At 41.8% G+C, this 14,125-nt stretch overlaps 2 protein-coding genes across 2 annotated transcripts in view; one reads left to right on the top strand and one right to left on the bottom strand.

Annotated features, from left to right (window-relative positions):
- Positions 1 to 14,125, bottom strand: part of LOC102302316 (1-phosphatidylinositol 4,5-bisphosphate phosphodiesterase delta-3-A) — a gene marked incomplete in the record, with an annotated part of 39,166 nt that overhangs the window by 8,631 nt on the left and 16,410 nt on the right. The window contains 1 exon segment of the mRNA XM_042212650.1: positions 12,124 to 12,276. Coding sequence (XP_042068584.1) covers positions 12,124 to 12,276 — 153 coding nt within the window.
- LOC121811947 (1-phosphatidylinositol 4,5-bisphosphate phosphodiesterase delta-3-A-like) lies at positions 3,135 to 7,638 on the top strand. The gene is made up of 5 exons (XM_042212651.1): positions 3,135 to 3,450; positions 3,607 to 3,785; positions 3,991 to 4,126; positions 7,022 to 7,171; positions 7,288 to 7,638. The coding sequence occupies exons 1-5, from the start codon at positions 3,294 to 3,296 to the stop codon at positions 7,428 to 7,430; spliced, it is 765 nt and encodes a 254-aa protein (XP_042068585.1). The 5' UTR covers positions 3,135 to 3,293; the 3' UTR covers positions 7,431 to 7,638.

Raw genomic sequence — 14,125 nt, 5'->3', positions numbered from 1 at the left:
CTAGGGAAATACCAAGGCGTTCCAGGCCAACCGAGAGATATAATCTCTCCAGCGTGTCCTGGGTCTGCCTCAAGGCCTCCTCCTGGTGGGACATGCCCAGAACACCTCACCTAGGAGGCATCCTTGTCAGATGCCCAAACCACCTGAACTGGCTCCTTTTGATGTGGAGGAGCAGCGGCTCTACTCTGAGCCCCTCCCGGGTGGCCGTACTTCTCACCCTATCTCTAAGGGAGTGACCAGCCACAATTCGGAGGAAGTTTATTTCCACTGCTTCTATCCACGATCTCGTCCTTTTGGTCACTACTCACAGCCCATTACCACAGGTGAGGGTAGGCTTTGCTTTTTCTCAGCTCCCTTTTCACAATGACAGACCGGTACAGCATCCGCATCACTGCAGCTGCAGCACCAATCCGTCTGTCGATCTCCCGCTCCCGTCTCCCATCACTCGTGAACAAGACCCAGAGATACTTAAACTCCTCCACTTGGGGCAAGAACTCGTTCCTGACCCGGAGTGGGCACTCCACCCTTTTCCGGCTCAGGACAATGGCCTCAGATTTGGAGGTGCTGATTGTCATTCCGCTTCACATTCGTCTGTGAACCGTTCCAGTGCAAACTGTGGGCCATCACCTGATGAAGCCAACAGAACCTCATCATCTGTGAAAAGCAGAGATGAGCTTCTGAGTGAAAGCCTTCCGCCACTTGGCGACGCCTAGAAATTCTGTCTATTGAAATTATGAAGAGAATCTGTGACAAAAGGGCAGCCCTGGCAGAGTCCATCATCCACTGAAAAGGAGTCCGACTTATTGCTGGTTATGCGGACCAAGCTCTTGCCACGGTTGTATAAGGATGGAATGGCCCGTAGCAATGGGCCAGACACCCCATACTCCCAAAGCACCTCCCAGGATTAGGTTAGATCTTCATGCAACATCGTAGCAGCATGCCGACCAAGACAGCCCTACTACATTCAGAGCCTTCAGGAACTCGGCTCCTTCCCCGGGGCACAGCCACAAAGAAGTTGTTTGACTGCCTCATTGACCTCACCCCCAGAGATAGGTGAGTCGGCCCTCTCTGCTTCCTCCACAGAAGATGTGCCAGTGGCATTCAGGAAGGCTTCGAAGTATTCGTTCCACCACCCAAAAATGTTCTCAGCCGAAGTCAGCAGGACTCCATCAACACTATACACAGTGCAGGTAGAGCATCGTTTGACCCTCCTGAGTCACCTGACGGTTTGCCAGAATCTCTTCGAGACAGTCCAAAAGTATTCTTCCATGCCTTCTCTGAACTCGTTGCACACCCTAATTTGTGCTTCAGCCACTGCCCAAGGCGCGTTCTGCTTGGCCTGTTGGTATCTACCAGCTGCTTCCATAGTCCCACATGCTAACCAAGCCTGATAGGAATCCTTCTTCAGCCTGGTGTCTCCCTTCATCTCTGGTGTCCTCCCCCGCCACCTAATCCAACTCACCGCCAGGTGGTGATCAGTTGACAGCTCAGACCCTCTCTTTGCCCTTGTGCCCAGAACATATGGCCGTGGGTCTGGAGATATGATTACAAAACCGATTGACCTGTGACCTAGGGTGCCCTGGTGCCACGTGCACTAATGGAAACCTTTATATTTGAACATGGTGGTTGTTATGGACAAACTGTGATTTGCACAGAAGTCCAACAACAAAACACCACTCGAGTTCAGATCCGGCAGGCCGTTCCTCCAAGTCTCACTGTTGTTGAAGCCCCATGAGTGTTGAAGTCTCCCAGTAGGACAGCAGGGTCCCCAGGTGGAGCACCGTCAAGTACCCTGCCCAGGAACTCCAAGAAGGCCGGGTACTCTGAACCGTCGTTTGGCACATAAGCGCAGATAACAGTCAGGATCTGTTCCCTGACCCAAAGGCGCAGGGAACAAACTCTCTCGTCCACTAGGGGAAACCCCAATGTACAGGCAGCAAGCCAAGGAAATACTAGTATGGTCTTGTGTGCCTTTCCAGAGGTTCTGGCAGAGGATATTCTGAAGACCTATCCATTTAGGTTTAGTTGGTGCATCCCATCCTCACCCAAACTGTGCATCTTAAGTGACATAAGTGAATTAGATATTCAACCATATACAACACATCTAGTCCTTACTTCCCCATACATCGATAATAAAATTATCCTTATGAATTGGAAATTAAAAAATGATTTGTATATTACGCAATATAGAAATTTAATCTAGATTAAATTAGTTTGGAGAAAAGGTCTGCCTCCTCCCGTCTGCATTAGCTACACTATCCTTTGTGGTAGGGTCGGTGGGTGCTGGCCTTGGGTGCAGCCGTGTTCTGGGGCACTGTTGAAATGGTCCAGAGTCGCTTTTCCTTGGTTGGTGGTGGGGCTGCAGAGGGGGTGACAATCACTACTGTCTGCCTCTCAGTGTTACATGCACCTTAGACATTGGGGGGAAGGTGTAGATTTCCACTGTTGACCAGCAGTCTTGTACTCATGTCCCATCTGTCCACTCAACTTTGATAGCACTCTACTTTTCACATAGTCATTCTCACTATTAACGCCTCATGCACCTCACACAAAAATTAGGGCCAAGGATCAGGTTCTCCGGCACAAACAGAGTAATATAGTGCACGCTGTTAAGTGCCAGGAAGATTGATGTAATTTATATATTGCTTTATAGACCGGTCGCCACTCTTTCAATGATGAGCATGTACAGATGTACAGATCCTGATACAGGATGTATAGGACTGGTTTAAATGGGTGGTCAGGGAAGCCATTAACATTAAAAGGGAAAGACCATCTCTAAATTGAGCAAGGGGGCTAAGGGTACATCTTTCACCATCTTACAATGCTGTGATTGCAGCCATTCCCCAACTCTCTGTGAATGGTGCTTTGATCAGTGGTTGTTTATCAGAGGTAATGACAATTTGGATATTAATGATCGACAAACTGACCTCACAACCTATTTGTTTAAAAGGCCAGCAGTCCTGCAGTCAGCTGAGACTGAAGAAGTCACTTGGATGAGTGACAAAATGTTTCTCCAACAGAACAGAATCAACTTGAGATGTGTGTGTGTGTGTGTGTGTATGTGTGTGTGTGTGTGTGTGTTGGTGTGTGTGTGTGTGTGTGTGTGTGTGTGTGTGTGTGTGTGTGTGTGTGTGTGCGTGGCTAGGCCTGGGCACCTAGCAAGCAAAATCTAAAGATAGAGACTTGTGCACAGAACTGTGTGCTGCGATCTAGATGTAGAAGTTTATATAAACTTAGAATTTGGGTAGAGAAATTCCTGTGTTGACTGTACCTTATTCAAGAGCATAACGACAATGCAAAATGTGTTGAACTTTTCTTGTTCTCTCAATTCAGGGGTGTATTTTGTTCGTCACAACAGTCACCACTTGAGCAGGATCTACCCCTCAGGCCAGCGCCTCCATTCCTCCAACTATAACCCTCAGGAGATGTGGAATGCAGGCTGTCAAATTGGTGAGAGCATTTTTTAATATGTTGTTCTATTTTTAAGAGAAGCAAACAGAACTGTCACTAACTGTTCTCCCACACTCGCGCCTCCAGTGGGTAGACTAATGGACATTGTCTCAGGAGGCCTGCAAGCTCTTCACACTGATGTTTTGTTTTCTCCAGTTGCTCTGAACTTCCAGACACCTGGTGAGCAGATGGATTTGAACCAAGGCAGGTTTCTGCAAAATGGTGAGTGTGGGTACATTCTGAAACCTGCCTTCTTGTGTCAGCCTGACAGTACTTTCAATCCTGAGAATGTGGGAGGAGGTCCTGGCCACAGACCTGTCATGCTCACTGTTCGGGTAAGATGGAAACTAAATCTGTCTAGGAGTATTTTAAGCTTGGTGACCAAATGTTTCTTATTGTAACGATTTTAGAAAGCTCTAGTTGCCTCAATATTGATTCCCATTAAAGAAATGTGTCTATTTCTTGAGTGGGTTCTTCTTCTCCAATCTATAATGATACTTTAATTAAATAAAGATCTCTCTTGCTTTGTTGTTATTCCAGGTCATTTCAGCTCAGCAGCTGCCTAAACCAGAATGGGATAAGCCCAGCTCCATTGTGGACCCACAAGTGTGGGTGGAGATCCACGGCGCTCCTATTGACAACAATAAGAAGAAAACGCATTATGTTGAAAACAATGGTATATATGTCTTTACAATAAAATATCATTTTATAGTTAAATGGCTTCAGCTTTAAGGGTAGCGTAGTTGTTAGCCCTGTCATCTCACAGAAAGAGGTTCCTGGGTTGATTGTGACAGGTTATAATTTCGTACCCATGTGGGTTCTCTTTGGGACATAGTACAACATCACTATTTATTTAAGAAAAATGAAGCTAACCTGCAGAGGCAACCTATGAAAAAGTAATAACACCTTTATTGCTTTCAGAAAAATTAAGAGAGTAAGTAGTGGCCAATCAGCAGCAAATGTGACCACCTTTATAAAAGAAGTTTAGAAGAAAAGAAGTCAACTTTATTATCTATTCTGCAATATTTACAGAAAACAGACTGGGCCATAATGTCTTTTCCCCCTGTGCAACTAGAAATAATCTAAACTAAAATAAAAATGAGGACCATAAGAATATGAAAACAAATTTGAGGTATTACAATTATTACTCTTTATATATAAAAATGTCAAAAAATCCAAACATCAAACCAGTTTAAACCCCTACTAACTAGGGGTGAAAGTGGGCTGAAGTGGTGTTTTTGGTGCAGATGTCTGTCCGTTGTGGTCTCGGTATTTTAGTGTCAAGCTAGCACTACACAGGAGGGGTACATAAAAAGGGAATAACTCAGGTAATTTCAAATGAAACTTCTCTATCAGCTCAACAAATAATAGCAAACACACTGTGCACAGCTTATATGTTTTGTGTGTTTCTGCTCGCTGAAGTTACACCGTGTGTACTTTCCAACTGGCATTTGATAAACCGCAAATTAAAACTTAGGCATGCCCTAATTTTTAAATAATATCTTGGATCTGTGTATGATGTGAAGTTATGTCTGTGAAGGTTCTCAGTCATCCAGGTCATCGTAGTCAAAGGAGCTTGCAAAGAAAAGCGTCTGGACTTCTTTAAGTTGCTTGAAGACGTTTCACCTCTCATCCGAGAAGCTTCTTCAGTTCTAAGGTCAAATGGTGGAGAGTCCCAGATATAAACCTAGTGGGAGTTTCCCCCCACAGAGGGACAAAAGGACCCCCTGATGATCCTCTAATCGCCTGAGCCAAGGTGTGAAACTGGGTGTGGGTCCCAATCAGCCAGAGTTTCGGGTGTGTTCATTGTGAAACCTGGCCCCACCTTATCATGCGAATTCCTGAGATCAGCTGGCCCAGGATGTGAGTGGGCGTTAAGGCGTCTGGGAAGGGATCTCAAAACTGGATTATAGATGGCAGAGAGTTGGTGTCGTAAACCCCCGCCTCTGTTCAAAGATGGTCGCTCACAGTGGACATAGATGGCTTCTTTCACTTCTCTTTCAAACCATCTGTCCTCTCTGTCCAAAATGTGAACATTGGCATCCTCGAAAGAGTGTCCTTTATCCTTAAGATGCAGATGGACTGCTGAGCTTCTCGGTGAGAGGTGAAACGTCTTCAAGTAACTTAAAGAAGTCCTGACCCTTTTCTTTGCAAGCTCCTTTGACGATGTGAAGTTATGATTTTCATATTGTGAAACTTCCTGCAAAACAAATTGAGGTACACTACAATTATATTATTAAAAAGCTGCATGAACATATTCTGCAGTTTAGTGCAGGATAAACAGGTTAGCTTAGCAGTATTGTGAGGAATTTACAGTAAAGCACTGTTACGGACTGTTGCACAGTGGCTGTGATGTTCATGGTCAGTGTTAATTTACAATAACCTGATGATGCTTAGATTCATTCATTAAATTCCATCTTCATACCGCCTGTATACTGTCTTGTATAAAGACATTATAAACAGTATATATTAGTGCAGGGGTTAGAAATAAGCCAAGATAGCTTATGAAATATTGGGTTACATCTTGTTGAATTAAGTTGTGTAAATCCACAAAGAGCAGTGAACCTCAGCAGCAGCAGCAGCAGATCAGCTGAGCAGACCCTGTATACAAAGAAAATCTACTGGAGCGCACAATGGAAATTATTACGAGTTGTGTTTCTTTCCCCCATGCTGAGCCACTACAAGTACATTTCATCCTTTTTCACTTTATTTGAGTAAAGAAATCGAATCAGTAATTTTACCAGAGTATTTTTTAACACCAGTATCTGTACTTCTACTAAAGTAAACAATGTGTATTTTTGCCACCTCTGCTCAATAAAATTTACATATACTGCTTTTGTAAATATTCACCATGTTGCGCAGTGTTTAAAACAGTGGGCCAGATGGAAATTGCGATTCTGCCTAAGTATGTGGCTAGAGACTGGCCACGTATGTAATATGCTAAATGTGGAGAAGAAGATAATTCATAGGTGCTTGTGTGCCATGGAGCCAATTTTTAATTCAGTTTTGCACCTTGAGTGTCAAGATATTAAGGATTATAACTACTGTATGTTTTATCATCTCAGAAGAAGAAGCCATGGAAGAAGTAAGAATGTGAAAGAAACTAATAGCGAGTTAATGCAACTACGGATAAACTGTGGTCCTCTTCCTCACCTTAAAGCTCAGCTTCTGAACTGCAATCAGGGCTCTAACACATGAAAACATGAATAAACATGTTTATTTATTCCCGTTATTGTCACCAATGTGAGAGTGTATAACAGCTAATGTTAAACTTGAGTGTCCTAAGTATCACATTTTTCATCTGATGAAAAATTTAATTATGTTCTGACATCTTATGATTGTTTTTCATTTACTTTATTTCCTTTGCATGGTAAAGTTTGAACTTTGGAAATGCAGTGATGAATGGTGTTCACTAACAGTTCTTGAGCCATGCAGTGATTTCTATTCCGGAATCATGTTAGGTTGTATTAAAAGTGGACAGCTCAGTTTTACACCAGGCATAAAAGCTTAGAAACACTATCACTTTACACATTGCAAAACTTAGTGTGTGAATTTATGTTCTTCATTACAGGCTTTAATCCACGGTGGGACTGCACCTTTAACTTTACCGTCCATGTCCCTGACTTGGCTCTGGTCCGCTTTTTGGTGGAGGATCATGACTATACTTCCAGAAATGACTTCCTGGGACAATTCACTCTCCCTTTCCCCAGTGTCCGCACAGGTATGTGTGGCAGCGAATGGGTTAATATGAGTGTGTGGGTGTGTGGGTGTCGTCAACATCAACACAATATGAATAGCCACATATTCTACTTATCTTAAACCCCCTTAACTCTGCAGGTTATCGTCATGTCCGACTGCTCAAGATGGATGGATCAAGCCTTTCACCTGCGTCACTCTTTATACATATTAAGGTCACTCCCTGTCAGAATTCCAAATCTTCAGCAAAATCGCCAACCCACTTTCCAACCAAGAATCCCTAATCCCACTTCTGCCTTTCAGCCACATGATCATTCCATGGTAGTTAATCAGAGAAAACTCAGTGGTTACAGCTTTCTCTCACGGTATCATCAACTGATTCATTTTTTTTACGCAATAGAAATGTTTAAAAACTGTATTTGAGATTTGTTAAGAAGACAACATTGTTATGCAATGCTAAAAGCCAATTAGGTAATACTATCCATACCAGTGACTTATCGATGCACCTAAGATTTCAGAGCAGTCAATTTAAGTGTACTGCTTCTACCCTTTGAATACATGGTAATAATGTCTCTTGTAGAAAGCTTCACAAGCTGGAGGAGGTGGCTGGGGAGGGGGAGGTCTGGGCTTCTCTTCTTAGGCTGCTGCCTCTGTGACCCGGTCCCGGATAAGTTGAAGAAGATGGATGGATGAATTGCTAGACGTAAGGCCCATTTGGAACATCCTTTGACCTGTATAGTGTGCTAAGAGTTTTGTATTGTATAAGTTGTGAATTGGGTCATTTTGAAGCATATCAGTCTCCACAAGTTTTTAATCTTGACTGATCAAAATCAAATAGAGAAAGAAGGGAAGGAAATTAAATCATCAGTGTTTAATAACAACTTACAAATATTACAAAGTGTGTACAGAAATGTAAAAGTTACCCCTATAGGTATTTCTAAGTTGTAAAAGTATTTCGTATTCTCTTTTCTATTGAGTATTTTCTGTTCTATTTTCCAACAGATATCTGTATTGTTTCAAATGGTTGTTAGTTTACATATGATAAGTAAAGACTAAGGGTTGTTTTTTTTTTTTTTTAAATTCCCACCACGCTGGTGGAGATGTGTTTATGTTAAGGCTTTTAAAGCAGGTATGATTTTAATATTGGAGCTTATAAAAAGCAGATAAGAGATTTTTACTTTTGTGCTTTTGTGCTTGTTCTTGGTCCAGCCATGGGCTGTCTAACAAGCTTGATTTAATCCATTTTGAAACATATAGCAATTAGTGCTGTCAATAGACTTAATTAACTAATTAATCTCACAATTTTCTGTAATCAATTGTGATTAATCGCAATTACTTGATCAACAGCCTGGTTGTAACTACACTTTTTCAACTTTATATTTAAGCTTGTAACAGACATTTATGCAATATAATGAAATAAATGGGGAATAAACAAAGAATATATGCTTAAATTCAAAGAGTGTCACGGTCCGCTGTGACAAACCGTGCGGTGGTGTGTATGGTGGACCCAGGTGCGAACACAGGTGAGCAGACGGGAGTGAACTTTAAACAAAAGCGAGCCTTTTATTGTGGCTGATGACAAGGTATACAAATACAGCAGGGATAGCGTGGCTAAACAGAAACCTAAACTGGGAATAACTAAGGTAAAGCTATGACTAAGAATACAATAGACCGGGCATGGAAACATAGAGGGTGGGAACACAGACGATGCGACCCAGACTACATGAAACACAGATTGGAGAAACATTTTGTCACTCATCCAAGTGACTTCTTCAGTCTCAGCTGACTGCAGGACTGCTGGCCTTTTAAACAAATAGGTTGTGAGGTCAGTTTGTCGATCATTAATATCCAAATTGTCATTACCTCTGATAAACAACCACTGATCAAAGCACCATTCACAGAGAGTTGGGGAATGGCTGCAATCACAGCATTGTAAGATGGTGAAAGATGTACCCTTAGCCCCCTTGCTCAATTTAGAGATGGTCTTTCCCTTTTAATGTTAATGGCTTCCCTGACCACCCATTTAAACCAGTCCTATACATCCTGTATCAGGATCTGTACATCTGTACATGCTCATCATTGAAAGAGTGGCGACCGGTCTATAAAGCAATATATAAATTACATCAATCTTCCTGGCACTTAACAGCGTGCACTATATTACTCTGTTTGTGCCGGAGAACCTGATCCTTGGCCCTAATTTTTGTGTGAGGTGCATGAGGCGTTAATAGTGAGAATGACTATGTGAAAAGTAGAGTGCTATCAAAGTTGAGTGGACAGATGGGACATGAGTACAAGACTGCTGGTCAACAGTGGAAATCTACACCTTCCCCCCAATGTCTAAGGTGCATGTAACACTGAGAGGCAGACAGTAGTGATTGTCACCCCCCTGCAGCCCCACCACCAACCAAGGAAAAGCGACTCTGGACCATTTCAACAGTGCCCCAGAACACGGCTGCACCCAAGGCCAGCACCCACCGACCCTACCACAAAGGATAGTGTAGCTAATGCAGACGGGAGGAGGCAGACCTTTTCTCCAAACTAATTTAATCTAGATTAAATTTCTATATTGCGTAATATACAAATCATTTTTTAATTTCCAATTCATAAGGATAATTTTATTATCGATGTATGGGGAAGTAAGGACTAGATGTGTTGTATATGGTTGAATATCTAATTCACTTATGTCACTTAAGATGCACAGTTTGGGTGAGGATGGGATGCACCAACTAAACCTAAATGGATAGGTCTTCAGAATATCCTCTGCCAGAACCTCTGGAAAGGCACACAAGACCATACTAGTATTTCCTTGGCTTGCTGCCTGTACATTGGGGTTTCCCCTAGTGGACGAGAGAGTTTGTTCCCTGCGCCTTTGGGTCAGGGAACAGATCCTGACTGTTATCTGCGCTTATGTGCCAAACGACGGTTCAGAGTACCCGGCCTTCTTGGAGTTCCTGGGCAGGGTACTTGACGGTGCTCCACCTGGGGACCCTGCTGTCCTACTGGGAGACTTCAACACTCATGGGGCTTCAACAACAGTGAGACTTGGAGGAACGGCCTGCCGGATCTGAACTCGAGTGGTGTTTTGTTGTTGGACTTCTGTGCAAATCACAGTTTGTCCATAACAACCACCATGTTCAAATATAAAGGTTTCCATTAGTGCACGTGGCACCAGGGCACCCTAGGTCACAGGTCAATCGGTTTTGTAATCATATCTCCAGACCCACGGCCATATGTTCTGGGCACAAACACACACACACACACACACAGGTACACATACACACACACACACACACACACACACACACACACACACACACACACACAATGTTTGTTCTGGTGGCCCACATTAATAAGACAGCATGTTTTAAAGAATATGTGTCTACTGTGCTCAGAATACAATCACCAGCTCTTCTCCGTTTGTACTCTTCCAACCCTTGCCGATGCCGGGATGTCCCTGATCCCACATCGCTTTGGAGTTCATCACTGGACTAGCCCCCTTAACAGGTAACCCAATTCTAACTATTGTAGACCATTTTTCTAAAGCAGCTAATTTCATCGCCTGCCTAGGCTACGCTTTGTTCTGGAAACCACTCAACTCATCACTGACCATGTTTTCTGCCTGAATGTCATATCAGGCCACAGTCCCCACTTCCCAAGTTTGGAAAAAATTCTGTACTTCCTTCTGAGCCCAGTTCAGTCTCTGTTCTGGTTTTCACGCACAGAGTAATGGCCAGGCCGATAGGGCCAATCAGGAGATGGAGACCACCCTCCGCTGTGCTGCCACATCCAATCCTGCACACATTAACCTTTTCTGCCATTGGTCTTTCTCCTTTTGAGGCATTAGTGATCTGCCTATTGATCACGATAAGCGTTACATAATTTTCACCTAGTTAGACGCAGATTTTTCCTATCGTATAGAGAAGTTTTTCCTATTGTAAAGCTCTAAACATATTTGTTACATTTATACACTTGTGATACATAAAGGTAACTGCAGTTACAGCATAATCTTCCCAATAGAGCTCTCTGAGCAGCGCTCAAATTTTAGATAAAATTTAGTAATGTTCACAGACTGAAAACTGATTACAGGCCTAAATAATTGTCTCATGAAAGGGGCTACTTTCACATTTTTCTGTAATGCTTTTGAATATATTAAATTCTTACTGCATAACTATGTTACATGAGAAAAATGTCAAAGGGCTCTGAAAAAATCTCATGAGAGATAAAAGACACATGAAACATTTACTGCAAGTTTTCCCATACCAGGCTGAAACAAAGCTACAAATGTTTTAAGGTTTTACCAGAAGTATCAGAGGTCAGAACAAATGTATTTAATTGTATTAGTTTCAGTTATAATAAAAGATGGTAAGCAGTCTTACCAGCTGTGAAAAATACCGACAGCTGCCAGTGTTACACCTCAGCCTCCTAGTAATTATTGTATAAATGTAAGAATCCTAGGTGACTTCCTTCTTGAGTTACAGTATTCACAAGAATTTTAGAAAAATAGACCTCTGACCGTGAAGGTCCCCGAGATTCAAATTCATTTGAGGTTTTTAGTAAATGAACCTATGGCATTAATTTAAAAATCCTACATCGCCATCTTTATCATGTTTTAAAGTTGGGTGTCCACGCCTGGCAGAGTGATGACGGTACCCTATCAGCCTTTTACAGCTGAGGATTAAAAACTTTAAAAGTGGTTGGAGACTGAAAAACTTTTATAGGACATTGAAATCCAGCCAGCATCTAATTTTAACCATGTCCACCTGCCAATGAAAAGTATCAAGCACAATACATATATCTCTTTGTATGGATCATTTTTATCTTTATTAATCTGATGAAAACTGTAATTGTGAGAACAATCTACATGTGGTTTAATTAACCCAGGAATATTTACATGTCCCACATAAAGTTATGTTTGCTATCAGTGGATTTAGTAGTGGTAATGGGAACTGAACTTTCACTGATTCCTTGACTACTTACCTCTGGAGAAGGCAAATTGTGGGAATCCAGGCCTTCAAGAGGCTTTGTTAGAAATTTGTCTCCCAGAATGGAGTGCAGATGTCTAGCCATAACTTTCTGCTGCTCCAGAGAGCAGTGGTTCTCCAAAGACAGGATTAGAGGGTAGGGAGAGGACTGGGATAGACACAATGTTGGAAAGTCAGTGAGAAAAGTATTTTCTGTAGACCAGAGAAAGATAAGGAAATTATCACTTGGCCTGTCAGCAAAATTGTCACTGTGGCTAATGTCGATCTATAACACACCTTCCTCTTGTGTTAGGGTTGGCACCAACCTGTTTTTAGGTTTTAAATGCATAGAAGTGCTATTTAAATTTGTTTATTGCATCAAGCCTTTTTGACTTTGTCAGGAACCTCAATTTAAACAAAATAAAATAAAAAATAATTTCACAAAATTACAAAATGCTTTGGCAAAAGTTATGACCTTTGTGTTGTTAGGGTCGGTTCTGACCCAGTTAAAATGTAAGATTATGAAATAATCAGTGCCAAAACTAAAATCATAAACACACTGAGCTCACTAACACTGTCGGAGAGAAGTTAGGGGCTTCTCTCTCTGTTTGTCTCCTCAGAACAAACAGCCCCTTTTATCCCTACTGCTTGATTGAAAAGGTAATCCAGATGGAAATGTATAAAAATCTAAGACATGTAAAGATGTTGGTGACATGCAGAGTATACATCTCCAGTTTGCAGCATGCAAAAATGAGAAGATTTACAATAAGCCAAGCTCTGCATCATATCTTTGAATAGAATTAGCCAGAAGACACAAAACAGCATAGCAATATGGACAAGCCAGTTTCTGAGGAGCTGGATGATAGAGAATGTCAACCACGGGATACAACAAAGATACATCTGATAAGTCTGATGAGGAGGTCACAGGTGCTGAAGCTGCTTCTGTTCTGCTGAAACATACAAATCCAAAAGTGGTCACATCTCTTGGAGTGCAGTATCTCCTGGCTTGCATGGCAGGGCCACTGCTGAAAATGTCACCAAAATGACCCCTGGGATTACCAGGTGTGCCGTGACAAGAATACGTGACATCAAGATATGTTTTCATTTGTTATTGATTTCACCACTTTTCCTAAAAGTCATTATTGCTATTACAATGCTTTAAAGAAAAAACAGTCCATGGCAACATTTGGAATGTCACCTCTGGGAATATCTGGATGCTTATATTGGTGCATTATAAACACTGATAGTTTCTGGATGCATCGCCAGGCAGAATCTTTTTCTTTTGAATGGTATTAAAAGTCCTCAGATTTGACAACAGTGGTACTAGAGCAAAAACTGACAAGCTTGCCCCATCAGAGATGTTTGGGAGATATTGGTGCATCTCCTTCCACTGATGTTCAACCCAGGGCAGAGGTGACAGCAGATGAACATTTTGTCCCTTTCATGGAAAAATGCTCTATCTGGCAACATAACACCAACCAGCCTGGCAAAAAAGACACAGAAATCCATGCATAGCTGATGCAAAAACTGCAATGCACGGAATCTACAGACTTACACAGACTAATGTGCAATTAGTATCCCTGTGAAAAATCAAGGAAAACTTCTAATCCTTAATATGATTACTGGACTGCGAGGACACGTGACAATATCATGTGCGACAATTTCTTTACCATCTATGACCTTAGATAAGGACTTCAGGAAGAAACTTACCATGGTGGACACAATAAAACGAAGGCAAGCAAAACAAAAAAACTTGAACTGACCCCTGAAGGACAGGGCTCCACTTTCTTTAAAATGTGCTTTATAGAGACAACCATTGTTGTTTAATACTGTCCCCAAAAAACTCTTCAACTAAATATGTATGCATTAAACTGACCTGTAACACCACAGATCTTACAATAGTTAATAACATTAAAATAAAGAATAAATAAAAGAAATTATTTTAGAGATATATTCTAGTAGTTGTAATTAATAGTAAGGTAACATAAAAAATCTCTTGAGGTTCAGTTTACCATTTT

This window comes from Haplochromis burtoni, unplaced genomic scaffold (genome assembly GCF_018398535.1).
Source record: "Haplochromis burtoni strain Fernald_Lab_line unplaced genomic scaffold, NCSU_Asbu1 Contig_384, whole genome shotgun sequence".
Lineage (NCBI taxonomy): Eukaryota > Metazoa > Chordata > Actinopteri > Cichliformes > Cichlidae > Haplochromis > Haplochromis burtoni.
The sequence above is the reverse complement of the archived record's forward strand: the minus strand, read 5'-3'. Positions and strand labels throughout refer to the sequence as shown.

What these genes read in the sequence shown, in the direction of transcription:
- LOC121811947 (XM_042212651.1), top strand. Translation starts at nt 3,294, where the DNA reads ATGCAAAATGTGTTGAACTTTTCTTGTTCTCTCAATTCAGGGGTGTAT. An exon ending in GCATTATGTTGAAAACAATG is followed by an intron (nt 4,127 to 7,021) that starts GTATATATGTCT and finishes TCTTCATTACAG; the next exon opens with GCTTTAATCCACGGTGGGAC. An exon ending in TTTCCCCAGTGTCCGCACAG is followed by an intron (nt 7,172 to 7,287) that starts GTATGTGTGGCA and finishes TTAACTCTGCAG; the next exon opens with GTTATCGTCATGTCCGACTG.